Below are 20,000 nucleotides of genomic sequence, written 5' to 3' on the forward strand. Positions count from 1 at the left end.
ATTTTTTCCCAAGTCATTAAGTGAGGCTTTTTCCTTGAGATGTATATATATCAAAACTAATAATTACACCGATGGATAGCTTGAGTAACATGCGAACTTTAGAAGTTGGTATGAAATAAACACACAGATAAATGAATTAAGAATTGCTTATTTCTTCTCGGATTTTTACTCCCAAGAGTGGCACCATAATTCCCAAATATTTCCAACTTTCAGAAAAAACACATTAAAGATAATCGGGACTAGCTTCAACGACTCTGGGCTACCACCACCATGCCTGGCCATATCGTGAAGAGCACCGGGCCCGACCCCGACCCCACCGAGTTCCTGTTCGTTTCAGCCGAACAGCGAATGCTCGACCAGACCAAGCCTTATGATCCCAAGAAGTCTTGCTGGGTCCCTGACGACAGGGAGGGATTTGTTGAGGGCTTGATCCAGGGCGCCAAAGGTGACACGATGGTCAGTGTCCAACTAAAGAGCGGAGAGGTCAAGGATTACAAGAAAGATGTTGTGGGACAAGTCAATCCACCCAAGTACGAGAAATGCGAGGACATGTCCAATCTAACCTACCTGAACGATGCCTCCGTCCTGTACAACTTGAAGACCCGTTACCAGGCCAAGCTCATCTACACCTACTCTGGCCTCTTCTGCATCGCCGTCAACCCCTACAAGCGCTTCCCCATCTACACCAACCGCGCCGTCAAGATCTACCAGGGCAAGAGGCGTAATGAGGTGCCTCCCCATCTCTTCGCCATTTCCGACGGCGCCTACATGGACATGTTGCAATGTAAGTTACAATAAGCTACTTTTTCAAATACAAATTAATTTCTAAGCTTCATTTAGCATCATACCTATACTTTTACTATTTTTATTTCTGTACTGAATATTCTCGTGAAATTATACAAGTTCCGATATAGCAATTTTATATGTTAGTAATAGAGAAGGCAAAACTTTTAGTTAGAGGTTATTTTTGCTGATATAATCATTTACATTTCGATATTTCTTTTTCGCAGTGTTATATTCTGTGCTAAGCGAAGGGTGGAATGCGGCCATGCGCTCGGTCGCGTTAGCCCCTTGATGATGATGGATGATACAACACCACATACACACAGCACGCAACACACACCACACAACACCACACACACACAAACACACAGCTATATATATAGCATTATATTATATTATATATATATATATAATATATGTATATAATATACACATATGAATATATATATATATATATAATATATATATATATATACATTATATTATATATATTACATATATATTCTTATCTATATTATATTATATATATACTAATAATAATAATATTATGGTGTAGTGTGTGTGTGTGTGTGTGTGTGTTGGTGTGTGTGTGTGGTGTGTTGTGTATGTGTGTGTGTATATATAGTATATATTTATATGTTATATATATATATATATTATATATTAATATATAAATATTTTATATATAGTATGTGTGTGGTGATGTGTGGTGTTGTGTTTGGTGGTGTGTGTGTGTGTGTTGTGTGCGAGTGTGTGTATGTGGTGTGTGTGCCATGAATATTTAATATATATATATAATATATATATATATATATATATATATACCTATAAATATATATTATATACATACACACACACACACACACAACACATGTGTTGTGTGTTTTACAACCACACACACAACAGCACACACACACCCACACACACAACAACACACACACACCACCACACACACACACACACAACAAACCACAACACACAGAAAAGCACACCAATACACACACAGACACACACAAGCACACCAGTACACCACACACACACCACACAAACACACACAGCACACATATATATATATAATATATATATTATATATATATATATATAATATATATACACACACATATGATTATATATACAGAAGAACATAATAATAGTATACATATATACTAGAGTTATATTATATATACTATAATTTATATATATATATATATTACCATATGAATTATATTATACGAATACATCATATTATATATATTATATATATATATATATGTATCTATATATATATATATAATTTATATATATATATATAAATATAATTCATATAAACATATAAATATATATATATAATAATATTGTATAGTGTAATAGTATTATAACACAATATCGTTATAGACGTAGATTAGGCCAGAGATAGTCTATATATATATATATAGTATTGATATAAGGATATAATGATAGCTATGTTGGTAGCTATAAGCAGGACATATACACCACAAGGGGAAGATATGAATAATATATATAATAGTAACTATATATATATAGTAGTATATTAATATAATTTATAATAAAGTAATGTATAAATATACAGTATATAAGTATACTATTATAGTAATATAATATATTGATTATAATAATAATATAAGATATACTGTATGTATTAATATATAAGTAAAATTATAGTTTATTATATTTATTTATGATATATTATCACACAATATAGTCTTTGTGTGTCTTACATGTTGAATATATTATTAACTCAATTATATAAGTATATATATTATTATCTAGTATATTATAGGTATATATATATTATGTATGCGTGTGTGTGTGTGTTTTGTGTGTGTGTGTGTGGTGTAGGTGTGTGTGTGTGTGGTGATGATGTGTGTGTGTGCAGAACGTGTGTGTGTGTCAGGGAGCTGTGTGTGGTGTTGTGTGAGTGTGTGTGGGTGTGTGTCAACACACAGCACACCATAAGCAATCACACAACTATCCTTGCACGCAGTCGTTCAACACATGACATTTACTTTCAGCGTATTTATTTCATTTTTAATTGGCAACTTCGTTAATACTTTCACATTACAAAACTAAATACACAGGATCTTAAAATGTTGTCTATGAGGCAAAGTTTTTATTTTTGTGTGTTTTTCCGTAAATTCGACAACACTAGCAATAATAACCAGTTGGAACCTTTTGAAAGCGAGTAAAGATCATCCGAATCGAGATTGTAATTGTAATGCTATAGCACTCTACATTTCTTTATGTAATTTTGATTTCATTCCGTATAGAGTTGTACGCGAGCTGATTTTATAATGAATCATGCAACAGACTGTATATTCTTGAAAAATATGCGTCCCAGTATGCACGAGGATCCAGAAAAACGAGTATAACGATCGACAAGCGATGATCGAGAACAAGGCGGAATGAGATTTCTCGACTAAGCGCACCAAACATATTACCCATTGGTGAGAGTATAGTACACATGACAAAAGGTGCAGCAGCTCACGGCAGGAGACAGACGGCAAGATGATACCGATTAATAGTGTTGCTAGCTTATAAAGCGACACTCCAGTGATGAACTTAGGAGAGAGAGAGAGAGAGAGAGAGAAGAGAGAGAGAAAGAAAGAGAGGAGAGAGAGAGAGAGGAAGAGAGAGAGAGAGAAGAGTAGGCGAAGAGAGAGAAATATATTATTTAATAATAATTATATATATAATATATATATATATATAATATAAATACTATTGGTTTATAGTATTATATATAGGTCATGAACATTTTCCACTACAACATAATTCAGTGTGGTATAAGCTTTTGCGTCTATTGGTAGATGGGTGGGGATCGAAACACATGAAGATGTCCTGTGACGCGAAGCAGAAAGAATATCCCGGACGAGTAAAAAGGAGCAGACAACGCGTAAGGTCTATTTGATACAGGCAACGGATACGCGAAGCAACTAGCCCATCGCACTGCCTCATCACCTATTGACGAGAAGTATCGAATATGTAGGTAGAGATACACACCCGAGAAAGGGATGTAATTGCGAAAGTCTTGGCTGTGAATGTTTTTCTTTTGTTCTCTTAAGCAATCGCATGTTTAATGTACGTATTGGAGACAATGCATGATATTATGTTTAAAATAACGAGATTATGTTTTGTTAATGGTTGTGTAGTATAAATAGACAGTAATAAATAAGATAAATAAAGATATCCATGGCTATTATTACTTTCACAGATTATTTGGAAATAAAATGTGATATATGTATAAATGCTATCTATTGTTATATAATATATTATATATATATATATATATAATTCATCCATAATATATAATAGTAATATATAGTATTTAATATATATAAGTTAATATTGATTAGTATATCATATTGTGTAATATATTAATATATAATAATATTATTATAAAGTATATATAGAATTATAGTATAACATATAATGATATACATATATGATAAATGTTGTGTGGTTGGTGTGTTCAATAGGATTGTGTGTGTGTGTGTTGTGTGTGTGGTGTGTGACTACACCTGTGAATAAATTGTTGTATGTGTATTGTATCATATGTATTATGTATAATAAAGATATAATATGTATATATTGCATATATATAGTAATATATGCTATAGTAATAGTATAATATATTATTTAATATAATATGTAGTATGTAATGATTATGTATTGTATATGGTGCCATGACACAACACACACACTTTTTACTCTGCCGATTGTCATGATTTATAGAGCAGTTTGGTTGGAAGATTATATAATCTTTCATGTAATGTTGTTGTTTTTTTCAATTTTAGTGAATACGTAAATACTAAGACGTTTGTCTTGTGGGAATGTTAGCGGTAAAAATGGACATTTTTTAACTTTTAAGAAGAGAAGAAAACTTATAATAAAAGGGACATTAGTATCCAATATAATTTTTGTTCTTAGCAGTGCTCACGTCGCCGAACAATGTACAATATAAAATATTGGTAAAAGATATTTTTTATAGCTGACATATATTTTGCATTTTATATAAGTAAATGTGGAATTCCAGGATAAGGATGGGTAGCCATCCTTAAAAATAAAGCTTTTAAGTGAACTAGAAGCTGGCTAAGTAAAGCTTGACAAGGACAGGAAGGAAAGGAATGCATGCAAGAGGAGGAGGTTCACTCTACGGCGCGTTGTCTCCAACTGATGTAGGCGGCGTAGAAGCGGCTGTATTCAGCGTTCCAAATGCTAGATTATTATCTTATGGTGACAGTCAGAAGCAGATTTTATTTATAACTTACATTTCTGTGCATCACATTCCTCTCTCGTTGTATAAGATGTTGAAGGTTTTATAATAAGCGACTATATCCGAGCATATGCGACGCCGTCTTTGGCGGTCGAAGGGGAAGTGGTGTTCTGCGGGGGCGCTTGAAGTGAGGCTGTAAGTGAAGATGCCTTGCCATTTTATTATTTTACCCAAGTAATTAGTGAATGTCTTTTACGTTCTTGAGATGTCATATGTATCGGAAAGACTGAGATAATATACAACCGATGGTAGCCTTGATTAATGCATGCGAACTTAGAGAGTTGGGTTATGAACATAAACCACATGAGATCAATGAATTAAGAATTGCTTATTTCTTCTCGGATTTTTTTACTCAAGAGATGGCCCAATATGTCCAGATATTCCAACTTTCAGAAAAACACATTTAGGATAATCGGAACTAGCTGTGCAAATGAGACAGATCTGGGAATGAGAATGTAGATTAGAGACCACCGAGAAAATAAGCAATGCTCTGTGGAAGAGCATTTGTGAAGAGTCAGCGAGAGGACGCACGACGGTCGTAAGACGGAGCAGGGCGCTAGACGGTGAGTTCGAGTAGAGTGGACAAAGGTGTAATAGTCTTATATCAGATCAATCGGTATAATTTAACGGCGAATATGGGCTGCTGCGCACCCAGCCAATAACGCTAACAGTGATGTACGGCCCTGAGAGGGAAAGTCTTACGGCTGGGTTCCCGCCTGATGACAGGGGAAGGGATTTTTGTTGAGAGGTTGATCCAGGGGCGTCAAAGGGTGACAGCGTTAATGGTCCAGTGTACGCAACTAAAGAGCGCGGAGAGGATCAAGGATTAAAGAAAGGCTATGGTTTGGGGGTATCATAGTTAAGTCGCATGAACATGCGTAGATAATAGATATTATAGTGTCGGAAGGAAATTCGGGAGTCAGGAGAGAAGTACTAAGGGTGCGGATAGGACATGGAGAGTGAGACATAAGGATAAACGGGGGCAGAGACGGAGATAAGCTGGACCGGGAAGAGATCACAGGTCGCAGTATACAAGTTGGAAGAAAGACGTTACCAGAGGTTGAAGTAATGCTCAGGTATGTGATTGATCTGAACGTGTAAGTCTCTGAGGGCTGCGTGCGAGAGTCGCGTCAACGCATATCAATGTGAGCGAAGTGATGTGTTGTAGCATTCAGGCCAATAGTAGAACATTTGAAGGGGGGGAAAGATTCTTGGACCAAGAGCAACGCAGGTGAGCTAGCGAGGTTCATGACGTAAAAGAACCAGGGCAAGAGGGGCGCGGTAATATGTGAGTGATGGAGCTGCCGAGAATGTTGTATACGCACTGAGTTCGTCAGAAGCAGGCTAGAGACGCCTAACAGCGATGAGACGGTGTGTGTCAGTTGCTAAGAGGTGTTAAATAAGCTACTTTTTCAAATACAAATTAATTTCTAAGCTTCATTTGCATCAATAGCGCATTAGGTACTTTATATAAGACGCAGTGCGACTTAGATGTATGAATGTGTATTGTACTATGTATGAATTCGAATTCTTGTGGAAATATAACAGTTCGGATAATAGCAAATTGATATATTTAGGTAAGGAGACGCAAGGCAAAACTTTTAGTTAGAGGTTTTTTTTTGCTGATATAATCATTTACATTTCGATATTTCTTTTTCAGCTGCCGTGAATCAATCTATGCTCATCACGTAAGTAACGATATAATCTAAGTGATTTTAAAACTTTAAAATAAATATACATTATCATGAAGCCACACGCCGATAGACGGGTTAGACAAAGTGTTTTGTTAATGATCTTTTTCTGGTAATTTTCCATGAACAATCTCTCTTTCATCAGCGCACAAAGATCACCGACACACACACTGGAGACACAATACGTCACACACACAAACGAACACAACACACAACAAACCCACACACACACACAACAGCACACACACACACACACATATATAATAATATATAGTATTAATATAATATAAGTATAGTAAATATAAGGTACTTAATAAGTAGCATACATTAACATGATATACATGATTACTATATATATATATAATATTATAATGAAATAAAAATTAAGTATAACATAAACTATTAATTAAAAAAGTTATATAGTTATATATATATATATATAATATATATATTTAAATATATGTGTTATATATATTATTATATATATTATAGTAATATATAATTTAATATATATGTTTATATGAATATATATATATATATATAATATATATATATATATATATAAATAATATGATATGTAGGTATGTATGTATGTATGTTGTTGTATGTATAATAATGTGATGTATGTGATGTATGTATGTATCGCTATCTAATATATAATCTATCGAGTATATATATAAAATGCATGATAAATGCAACAAAACACACACCACACACGCACACCCACACACCAGCACAACACACACACCAGCACCACACACAATAACATTCACAAATTAAGGAAGCAACACACACACACACGTCACACACAACACACACAACACACACAGCACCCATACACATAAGAATATATATAATATATATTATATATATATATATTATATATATATATATATATATATATATATATACATATATACAGAGTATAATTATAAATATGATACTGATATAATATATATATAAGTAGTATAGCTTACATATTATATAGTTAATATTATATATATACTATATATATATATATACTAATATATGTATATTTATTTATACTTAGTAATATATATATCGATTAATAATATCTTAATAATATAAGTTATTAATATATAAGTATATGTATAACGAACTGCAGCGCCGTCACGAATACAACAACAAACATATATATATATATATATAAATACATGGTATATATATAGAAATAATATGTATATATTTTAATCGTATATACTATATATTATATAAAGCATAAGCTTAATGTTGAATAATTATAAGCACATATACTAGTAATGGAACACAAGCACACAGCACTACATATTTATACATATTCCACACCAAAAATATATATATGTATAAGTGAATATATCTATAGGTATATATATTATGATATATATATATATATATAATTATATATTATATACACTATGTAACTGTTATTATATATATATTATACAAGTATTTAGAGGGTACATAGTATAGATAATTAATATATATAATAATAGTTTTTCTTTATAACGGTAGGTTTCATGTTGAGCGCGGGTACAGCCTGATCTTTATTGTAGCTTTTTCATTTGTGATGTCTCTTTGGATGGGTAGTCGGTAGGAACGCAGTGCAGTTTCCTTTCAACGGAGAGTGCCGGTGGTTACTTTTTAGGTAAGTACACATTCCTCTCTATCTGTTATCAGGGCTGGAGACGCACTGACATTGCCTGGCTTGGCCCTAGTGGGGCTAAGTAGGCAATCGAGGTAAGTTTTATGGCAAGGGATAAAGCGCGCGCGGTGACGTGCAGCTAGAACTCAGATTGTGCCGGGGGTGTGACAAGTGTATGTAATGCATACGGTCGACGTGTTAACCATTACGGCAGAACGGCCCTCGCGGCGTTATATAAGTATATAGATTACTAAGGTATATTATATATTATGATATGTATTAGTATTACTACTATATATAAACAAATATGATATAGTATATACACACTGTATAATATATATATATATTATCTAGTATAGTATACAGTAAACCATTAATTATAGAATAGTAGTATACATATGGAGGTATATAGATATATATATATATTAGTGATATAATATATGACTTCGTATATGATAACATACTACTATGTGGTGTGTGTTGAACATATGTATAGGAATATGGTGTTGTGTGTGTGTGTGCATAATACTACATTTTAATATGGAATATTAATACATATAATATAAGTATATGATAGTATAGAATTGAATACAGTTTGGTATAATATTATAATTTACTTCGGATTTTAGTATATTATATATATATTATATATGTAGGTATATATAAACTGTTGATCTGTGGATGTGCTGATGTGTGTGTGGGGGAGGGGGTGTAACATATATATGTTATATATTTCATATATATATAGGTAATACTATAATAACTAATAATAGGCGAGTTATAATAATATATAATGCATATATAGTGTTATATCATAGATATAAGTAGCGTATATTAAGTATATATCAATATATATATCATGCCAGGATTATTTCATGTACATATATGATATACTATATAGTATAAAATATATCCTAGTTTAAGCGGTATATACATATATAATAGTATAATGAGTATAGTACAGTTTTGAGAGGCGCGTGACGTGAATATATATATATTTCTGTGTGTAATATATATAAACTAAGTATAGGATAATATATAGAATATAGATATACGATAGGATATGTAAGCCCTAATCCGACTATAGTAGAAGGATATTATACGATATATGGATATATATAACATCCACAACACAAACGCACGACACACACACACACACACATGAGCATGATACCGCACAAACACCACACACACGAATCACACACACATCAACACACAACAACAGGAGCACAAAACACACAACACAACACACAAACAACCACCAACACAGATAGAATATAAGCGACTTCATAAATAGTTAAATATTTATATATATAGTATAAGTATAATATTATATATATATATATAAGATAATTATAGTGTTGTGTGTGTGTGTGTGTGGTGTTGTGTGTGTGTGTGTGTGTGGTGTTGTTGTGTGTGTGTGTGTGTTGTGTGTGTGTGTGTGTATGGTGTGTGTGTATTGTGAGTGTGGTTGTTTGTTGTGTGTGTATGGTCGTGTGTGTGTGTATATGTATATATAGTATATATATAAATATATATAGTATTATTGTATATAAAGTGTATAATATGTATATATGTTATACGATGCATATAATATATATATTATATATATAGTATATATACTATATATATATATATACTGTATATATATGGTACAAGATATATAGAGAGATATATATGTATATATATATTATATTATATACGGCATATACATATAATACATATATATGTGGTGTGTGTGTGAATATATATAGAATATGTGTGTGTGTGTGTGTGTGTGTGCATTTATATATATATATAAATATAGCTATATACTATATATATAATAATGTATGTATTATAATAATATGTTTGTGTGTCGTGTGAGTTGTGTCGCTGTGTGTGGTGGTGTGTGGTGTGTGTGTGTGGTGTTGTGTGTGTGTTGTGGGGTGTGTGTGGTGTGTGTGCGTGTTGTACTATTATATTATATAATTTACTATTATATATATATATATATATATATATATATATATATATTATATATATATATATATATGTATATATATATAAATATATATATATATATAATATACTTATAATATTTAATATACTTATAGTAGTATATTATATATAAGCTATAGTATATATATAATATTATAACACACACACACACACCACACACACACGCAAACACATACCACACACACACCACACACACAACACACACAACGAACACAGATCACACACACACACAGATAGACAAATATGCAGAATTCATATAAGATAATATATATAATATATAAGATTATATATATATATATTATACATATATATATATAAGATGTATTATAATGTTGTGCGTGTGGTGTGTGTGTGTGTGATGTGATGTGTGTGTGTGTGGTGTGTGTGTTAGTGTGTGTGTGTGTATGTGTGTGTGTGTGTAGTGTGTGTGTGTTTGTGTGTGGTGTGTGTGTGTATAAATGTATTGTATGTATATATATTATATAATATAATATACTTATTAGTATATGTATATATATATATATATATATATATATAATATATATATAAGTAGAATACATATAACATATATAAATTAAATAATTGTGGTCATACACATAACACAGCATTATATAGTAGTATATAATTATATTATATATATAGTAATATATATTATATTATATATATTTATATTTATAATAGTATATATAATAATATAATATTATATTATATATATATATATATTTATGCAATGAGTATGTATAGTTGTATGGTATTATATATATATATTACAGTATAATATATATTATATATATATGTATATATATTAATATATTATTATATGTATAAATAAATATATATTATAGTATTAATATATGTATAATAGTATTAAATATATATATATATATAGTATATAAGTATTATAGTATAAATATGCTATTATAATGATGTCTGTATATTTGTCTATCTGTGTTAATGTGTATATATATATAACATATATAATTAAATATAGGTGTGCATACACAGGCTAACACATGCACAAATACACACAATGTGTAATGTGTGTATGTTGAAGTGTGTGTAGGGGTGTGTGTATGCATCAATATATAGATTTATTATATACATTATTATATGTGTGGTGTGTGTGTGTGTGTGTGGTGTGTGTAGGCACATATATATTTCAATATAGCAATTTACTATAATATATTATAATTATATATAGTAATATTATATAGTAATATAATATATTATATTAGTATATATATCACTTATATTGTATGCAATGTATCTATCAATTTAACTTCAGACAAACACACACACACACACAACACACACATAACACACACACACACACACAACAACACACATCACACCAGACACACAGCACGGAACCACACACACAGCACACACACAGCCAAACACACACACACACACACACCTACACCAACACACACCACACACAGCACCACACACCGGCACTACACACACGACAATACCACTCGACAATATGTGGCATGGTGTTGTGGTATATGCACATATATATATATATATTATATATAATATATATAGTAATAGATATAATATATATAATATATATATCTAATATTTTTTTTTTTTTTTTTTTTTTTTTTTTTTTTTAACGGTAGGTATGTTTTGAGCCGCGTGGTCAACAGCATGATACTCAATGTAGTGTTCCATGTTGTGATGGCTCTTGGAGTGAGTACGTGTAGGGTCCCAGTTTCCTCTAACGCGCAGATGCCGGTGATTACTTTTAGGTATCATTCTTCTGTATTGTTATCCGGGCTTGGGACCAGCACTGACTGGGTGGTTTGAGCACGAAACAGTGGCAGGTAGGCAATCGAGGTGAGAGTTCTTAGCCCAAGGGAAAACGCGCCGGTGGTGACATCGAACCCTCGAACTCAGATTGCGTCGTGCAGTCGTTAGCGATGCTCTATGACCCCGGCATCGCAGCTTGTCATGTTAATATATAATAATTATATATGTAGTATTATTATATATATATATATATATATAATATTATATATATTATATATATATACATCACATATAATGGTATGTATGGATGCAATAAAAATCTAAATTATTATGATTTTTAAATATATATATAGTTATATATAGTATATAATATATATATAGTATAATTATAATTATATATATATTATATACTTATATTATATTATAATATGGAAGAGAAAACATAAAACAAAAGCTAATTTATTTGAAATGAGCACAGTTATCGAAATTCCACCTGGATTCCATCCTCAGTCTGTATATATGTATATATTATATTATAGTAATATATGAATAGTAATATATATTATATATATATATATGTAATTAATATATTATATATAATAAGATATGATTATAGGTATAATTAGATATAATATATAGTATATATATATTATAAGTCTGATACATTATATATATAATATATAAATGTTATATATATATATATAATATATATATATATATATATTATTATATATATATATATATATATATTACATTATAAGACCTGAGGAAGGAACCGCGGTGGTTTCGGACAGATACATATCATATATAATATATATATATATATTAGTATAATTATTATATATATATATTATTTATATATATATAAATATATATTATTATTATATAATATAGTATATGTATATAAATTATATATTATATGTATAAATAATATATACTATATATATATATATAATATATATATATACTATCATATATTAATATAATATATATAGCAGACGCTGAGGATGGAATCAGGTGGATTCGGAAACTTATAGTCTCTTTTCAAAATCTACGGTTTTTGTATTGTGGATTTTTCGTCCCATTTACTCAACACGGAAGAGTGTTTTTGTATACACACACACAACCACACACACACACACACACACACACACATATATATACTTATATATTAATTATATATTATAATATATAATATATATTATGTTTATATATATATATAATATATTAATATATATATTTAATAAATATTTAATATTATATATCATATATAATACATATATATATATATATATTATATATTATATATGATATATATATTATTTCTATAAACATGACACACACCCCACACACACCACACACACACACACACACACACACACACAACCACATCACACACAACACGCACCACACACACAAGTCAACACGTACATATATTATATTATATAATATATTATAGTATATATATATATATATATAATAATTATAATTATATATTATAATATATATATATATGTATTTATATTGTGTGTATATATATTATATTATATATATATATATATTTAATACACACCACATTTATTATATATATATATATAAATATTATATATAATATTATATGTATATAATTTTATACATATATGTGTGTGGTGTGTGTGTGTGTTGTGTGTGTGTGTATGTATACATATATATATAATATACTATATATACTTATATATATAATAATATATAGTTATAGATATATATATATATATATATTATTATGTTGGTGTGTGTGTGTGTGTGTGTGTGTGTGGTGTGTGGTGTGTGTGTGTGTGTGTGTGTGTTTTGGTATGTGTGTGTATAATTATATATATTATATATATTATATATATATATATATAGTATATATAATATGTGTGTGTGTGTGTGTGAGTGTGGTGTTGTGTGGTGTGTGTGGGTGTGTTCGTGTAGTGTGGATACATGAAGTATAATAATCTATAAAGCAAATAATAGATAATGAATGATATATAATTATAATAGAATCTAATATAATGTATTTATATATACTATAATCATTATTATATTAATATTATATTATATATATTATATATATTAATATAATATATCACTATATAATAAATTATATTAATAAGTTTATATAATAAATAATAAATAAAGTATATATTATATATATATCTATATTAAATAATAATATATATGTTATATATATATATATATATATATATATATTTAAATTATATATATATATATATATGGTGGTGTGCGTGTGTTGTGTGTGTGTGGTGTGTGTGTGTGTGTGTGGTGTGTGTGTGTGTGTATGTATATTATATTATTATATATATATATTATAAGATACTACTATATTATATATATATATATTGTGTGTGGTGTGTGTGTGTGTGTGTGTGTTGTGTGTGTGGTGTGTGTGTGTGTGTGTGAGTCTGTGTGTTGTGTGTGTGTGTATATATATATATATAGTATATATATATATATTAATAATATATATATAGTATTATTATACATGTCTATACTATATATATATAATATATATTAATATTTTATATAATATATATATATATGCATGTATTTAATAGCATAATATTATACATACATATACATATGCATTATAGTATGGATGGATATATAGGCAAATGATAAAATAAATAACAAATAATAATAAATAATATATTTTTATTTATAGATTTATATACAATACACACACACACACACACAACAACCATATATACTATATAATATTATATATATAGATATATATATATTTATACTATACACTCTTTCAATAATATATATATATATATATATATATATAGTCTATATATATATATATACCTATAGTATGTGTGTGTGTGTGTGTGTGTGTGTGTGTGTGTGTGTGTGTGTGTTGTGTGTGTGTGTGCGTGTTGGTGTGTGTGTGTGTGTGTTTGTGGTGTGGTGTGTGTACACAGACGTCACACACATATATATATAGTTTTTTTTATGATACTTATAATTATTTAATTCTTATATATATTATTATGTATATATAATATGTATATATATATATAATTATTATAATATATTATATACTTTTATGTATTAATATGTATATAATATATTTATATTAATATATATATAATATTATATTAATATATGTGTGTGTGTCTGTGTTTGGAAGTGTGTGTGGTATTGTGTGAGTGTGTGTGTACATCCACACACACCACACACAACACACACACACACACACCACACCACACAACACGCAAACCACACACCACATAATATAATATATATATATAATATATATATAATAATATAATATATATATATATAATAATAGTTTTTTTTTTTTTTTTTTTTTTTTTGTTTTTTTTTTTTTGTATTATGTTTGTATATGTGGTATTCTACAACACACAAACCACTGCATACGCAACACAGACACACACACACATACAGACAACGTCTATATTTATTATATATATATATATATATATATTATATTATATATTATAATATACATATATATACACGAAATATATATATATATATATATATATATATATATATATTATATATATATATATATACTATACATATATATATATAATATATAATATATATAGATAGATAGATAGATAGATAGATAGATGATAGATAGATAGATAGATTGATATATTGTATACATATTAGATAGAAGATAGATATACTGGATATATATTTTATTTATCAATTATCTATTTTATAATAATATCATATTTATATATATATATTATAAATTATATATATATATACTATATAGTTTAATATATTAATTATATATATATATATATGATGTTATTTATGCAACACACACACACACAAACACACACACACACACAAACACACATCACCCCACATCACTTACACACCCAACACACACAGCACCACACCCACACACACACATAACAGACAGACACACCACACCACACACACATACACATCACAATACACACACATGCAAACCAACAACACAGCACACACAACATAGCACAATTTTTTATTATATGATAATTTGGGCATAGGTTCCTGTTTATGATTTTCAAGTCTTTTCTCCCTATTTGCAATATTTTTTGTCTTCTAACTTATTGATACCGTGGATGATTTACTTTCTCAGATTCTGACTACATGGCATTTACTGGTGTTATGAAATTTTCCAATGGCATATTAACTCCTCATGAATGTTTTCAAATTCACTTTGGAGGCTTTACCATGTAACATCGTCCATTCTTTGCTAATTATCCTTTCTAAGAGTCTACATATTACACTGGGCAACGAAACTGGACTATAATTTAGAGGATTTTGTTGTCCACCGTTTTACATGATAAGGTGCGAGTTGGCGTACTAATTTTTGGTAGTTTCTTGTTACTGTGTTTGGCATATTAACAAAAGGAGTAGTAGTTTTCGGTACTCTCTAAGAATCAAGTTAGATATGTAATCTGGTCGCTTTGCTTTAGTCTTGAAATAACTTTCAGTTGGTTGCACTATTTATTCTTACTATATTTAGTATTCGATTAGTTTGAATCAGGATTCACGAAATTTCCTCCTCCTTAGTATTAAAAATGTTATTGTCTTTGATGGCACTAATTTGATCTCTACTTTACTATATCCTTTTCAAAGTCTAATTTCGCCTCCATCATGGTCATAGTCTTGCATATATCATTAAACAACTTTTGGTTATTTCTTGCTTCAGTTTTGAATCTTGATATAAGATTTTCTATTTCTTTTTTATAGATTTTTTTTTCGAATATTGTATATCAAGGTTCTCATCGTCCAGAAGTGTTTCCCAGTTTATGGCATCAGAGTTTTCCCTGTAGCAAACTATTTTATCTTAATTACTCACTTTATCCGAGAGGAGGACAGTATTCTGTAACCTTAATATCATCTTTATGCTTTGTGAATACTAGGTCAAGCATAGACGGTCTATCTAACCCTTTTATCCTGGTTTGATCTGTTACAATTTGGAAAAGGCAATATTCATTTATGACTCCTAGTAATTTTACATTCCACGAATATGGCAGCGCTCTGGGATCGAAACTTTCCCGGTCATTTTAGTTGTTAAAATCCCTGTTACAAGCATTTCTTTTCCACCGGTTTCCGAAAGTTGTAGCACTCCTTCCAGGCTCTTTAACGTTTCTTGAATTTGTTTGTGGTAATTTTCTTTGACCATACCGATGTATGAGGTGGCATGAACACCGTGGTTTATTATGTTTGCCCCATTTGTTTCTACCTCAGCTGCCACTATGGGGTCTTGTTTAATCTCTAACTCCTTTATAATGATTCCTTTCTTTGTTAATATTGCTAATCCACTCAATTTCCATTTGCCCTATCTTTTCTCCAAATATTATGGTCTCTGAGTCTTAATGTTACATCGTCTATGGAGGGATCCAGTTTGTATTCAGTGAAGCATATTACATCTGGTTTATTAATTTCAATTATGGTATCTAGTTCTACTAACTTTGAAGACAAGCCATATATAATTGTATAAACTATTAATATATAATCTTTCGGTACTCCTTTTGGTTGCAGGACTAATTTTGGTTCTGATAGTATACTTGTTTTGCTTGGAGGCCTCTCACCCTCTAAATGGACAAGATTTTTCTTCTTCATCCCCTTGTTCATTTTTATTCTTTACCTCTTCCATTTTTTCTGCAGTATTTTTCTGTCATCTTTGTTCATTTCCTCTTATCTAGATTTTCTTACATTCTACGTGTGTGTCCAGAAATTTTGCTTTCTTTATTACATCAATTACCATTAGCTTTTTCATGAAAGTCACTTTTAAAGGGAGAATATTGGCAATCAATTTCTTATCATCGTTGTATCGTTCAATTCCATCTTCTACAACTTTCTTCATGTCCCAATACCACTATGTCTTTGTTTATATCAGCCAAATTAGCAATATTCCTTAAGTGTTGCCCAAGGTGTGACTTCATTTTTCTTTTCCGTCTCTGGAAGCTGTGTCTTTATTTCTTCCTTTGTGATCTTGATGTCTTTTCTAATTTTCTTTAATTTCATTTACCTTCAATACATGGGGATGTATCTTTTATGCCTCTTCCGTTATTTGAGACTGGCTCCTTGAAATTGCTTTCATATATGTATGTTGTGTGTGTGTGTGTGTGTGTGTGTGTGTGTGTGTGTGTGTGTGTGTGTGTGTGTGTGTGTGTGTGTGTGTGTGTGTGTGTGTGAGTGTGTGTGTGTTTGTGTGTGTGTGTGTGTGTGTGTGTGTGTGTGTGTGTGTGTGTTTATATACGTTTTTGAATGTTAATATATAGATGCAAGTGTATGCGTCTCAGTGCATGTGTAACACAGACACACACTACGTATAGCATGAATTGTATGCCTTGTGGTCATTAGTTTTTTTAAGTATAATATTAAGTATAATAGCCTTCGAGCTAGTACAGTGGTAACGTGTCGGCCTCTCATCCGAGGGGTCGGCGGTTCGCGCCCCGCCCAGGCGCGAGAAGTTGCAACTGTTGCCTGGTAGTTACTACTGTGGCTGGGTACCACGGCGGGTAAGGACTCGGTTCAGCCGAGTCAGCACCAGCTGACACACGTGAGCAAAATCAAACAAACAGTATGTCACGCCAAGAATATCCATTGTAACAAATGGAATCAAAACCAAACTTATTTCCAACCTACAGTGGAGAGTCTGGCGCCGGCAAGACTGAGAACACGAAGAAGGTGCTGTCCTACTTCGCCAACGTCGGCGCCACCACTAAGAAGAAGGAAGACGAGAAAAAGCCGGTATTTTATTTTATTTTTTTTTAGTATAATTAATGATTTTTTTGTGGGACATGGTGGAAATTAGAAATTTGATTATGCATTATCTATTAAAGAAGATTCATAAGTAATTGTTTCACATCATTATTGTAGAACTTGGAGGACCAGATCGTGCAGACCAATCCTCCTCTTGAAGCTTACGGCAACGCCAAGACCACCCGTAACGACAACTCCTCTCGTTTCGTGAGTATCCGTTCGGCGTAGAAAATAGGCATAGTCTCTCCGATACACAATCAGAATATTCACTTTATGATAAATGTAATCAGAAATGACTAAGATATCCCCATTTATCGCTTCTTGCAGGGTAAGTTTATCCGTATCCACTTCGCCCCCAATGGCAAGCTGTCCGGAGCTGACATCGAGGTGTACCTGCTGGAGAAGGCTCGCGTCATCTCGCAGTCGCCGGCAGAGCGAGGCTACCACATCTCCTACCAAATGATGTCCGATCAAGTTCCTTACCTTAAAAGTAAATGCAAATTTGATGTTACAATATTTAAAAGAAAATATCACAAAAAAACATAAGGATGGCACACTAATGTTAATATTATTGGTCTTAATACTAGGGGTTATTTTTCAGAAATATGTCGTCTCAGTGACGATATCTACGACTACAACTACGTATCACAAGGCAAGGTCACTGTGCCTTCTATCGACGACAAAGAAGACATGGAATTCACTCATGTAAGTCCTGTATATATAAATGCAGTGATTTTTATGTTGCTCTTATTACTTGTACAACGGGAATGGTAATAGTTGAATATAACAGAAAAAATGGTGATAATAAATAAATAGGGAAAATATAACAATAATGATGATAAAGGTGGTAATGATGATAGCCTTAACAGTAATAATAACAAGGATAACAAGAAACAGCAACAGCAACAATAATAGTAATAATTATTACAATAACAGCAGCAATAATAATAACAACAGTAATAATAAGGATAAATAAATAAATAAATAAAAAGATAATAATAACGATGATGATAATAATAATAAGAACATTGTAATGACGACA

The 20,000-nt window shown here is 30.3% G+C and overlaps 1 protein-coding gene across 1 annotated transcript in view; it reads left to right on the forward strand.

The window, feature by feature from the left end:
• Window positions 1–255: 255 nt before the first annotated feature.
• LOC119583028 (myosin heavy chain, muscle-like) overlaps window positions 256–20,000 on the forward strand; it is a gene marked incomplete at its 3' end in the record, with an annotated part of 20,892 nt that continues 1,147 nt past the window's right edge. Inside the window, exons 1-6 of the mRNA XM_037931539.1 lie at window positions 256–784; window positions 6,738–6,765; window positions 18,844–18,946; window positions 19,076–19,165; window positions 19,286–19,448; window positions 19,560–19,663. Coding sequence (XP_037787467.1) covers window positions 271–784; window positions 6,738–6,765; window positions 18,844–18,946; window positions 19,076–19,165; window positions 19,286–19,448; window positions 19,560–19,663 — 1,002 coding nt within the window. The remainder of the gene's footprint in view (window positions 785–6,737; window positions 6,766–18,843; window positions 18,947–19,075; window positions 19,166–19,285; window positions 19,449–19,559; window positions 19,664–20,000) is intronic.

The sequence above is a fragment of the Penaeus monodon genome, chromosome 16, assembly GCF_015228065.2.
Source record: "Penaeus monodon isolate SGIC_2016 chromosome 16, NSTDA_Pmon_1, whole genome shotgun sequence".
Classification (NCBI taxonomy): Eukaryota; Metazoa; Arthropoda; class Malacostraca; order Decapoda; family Penaeidae; genus Penaeus; species Penaeus monodon.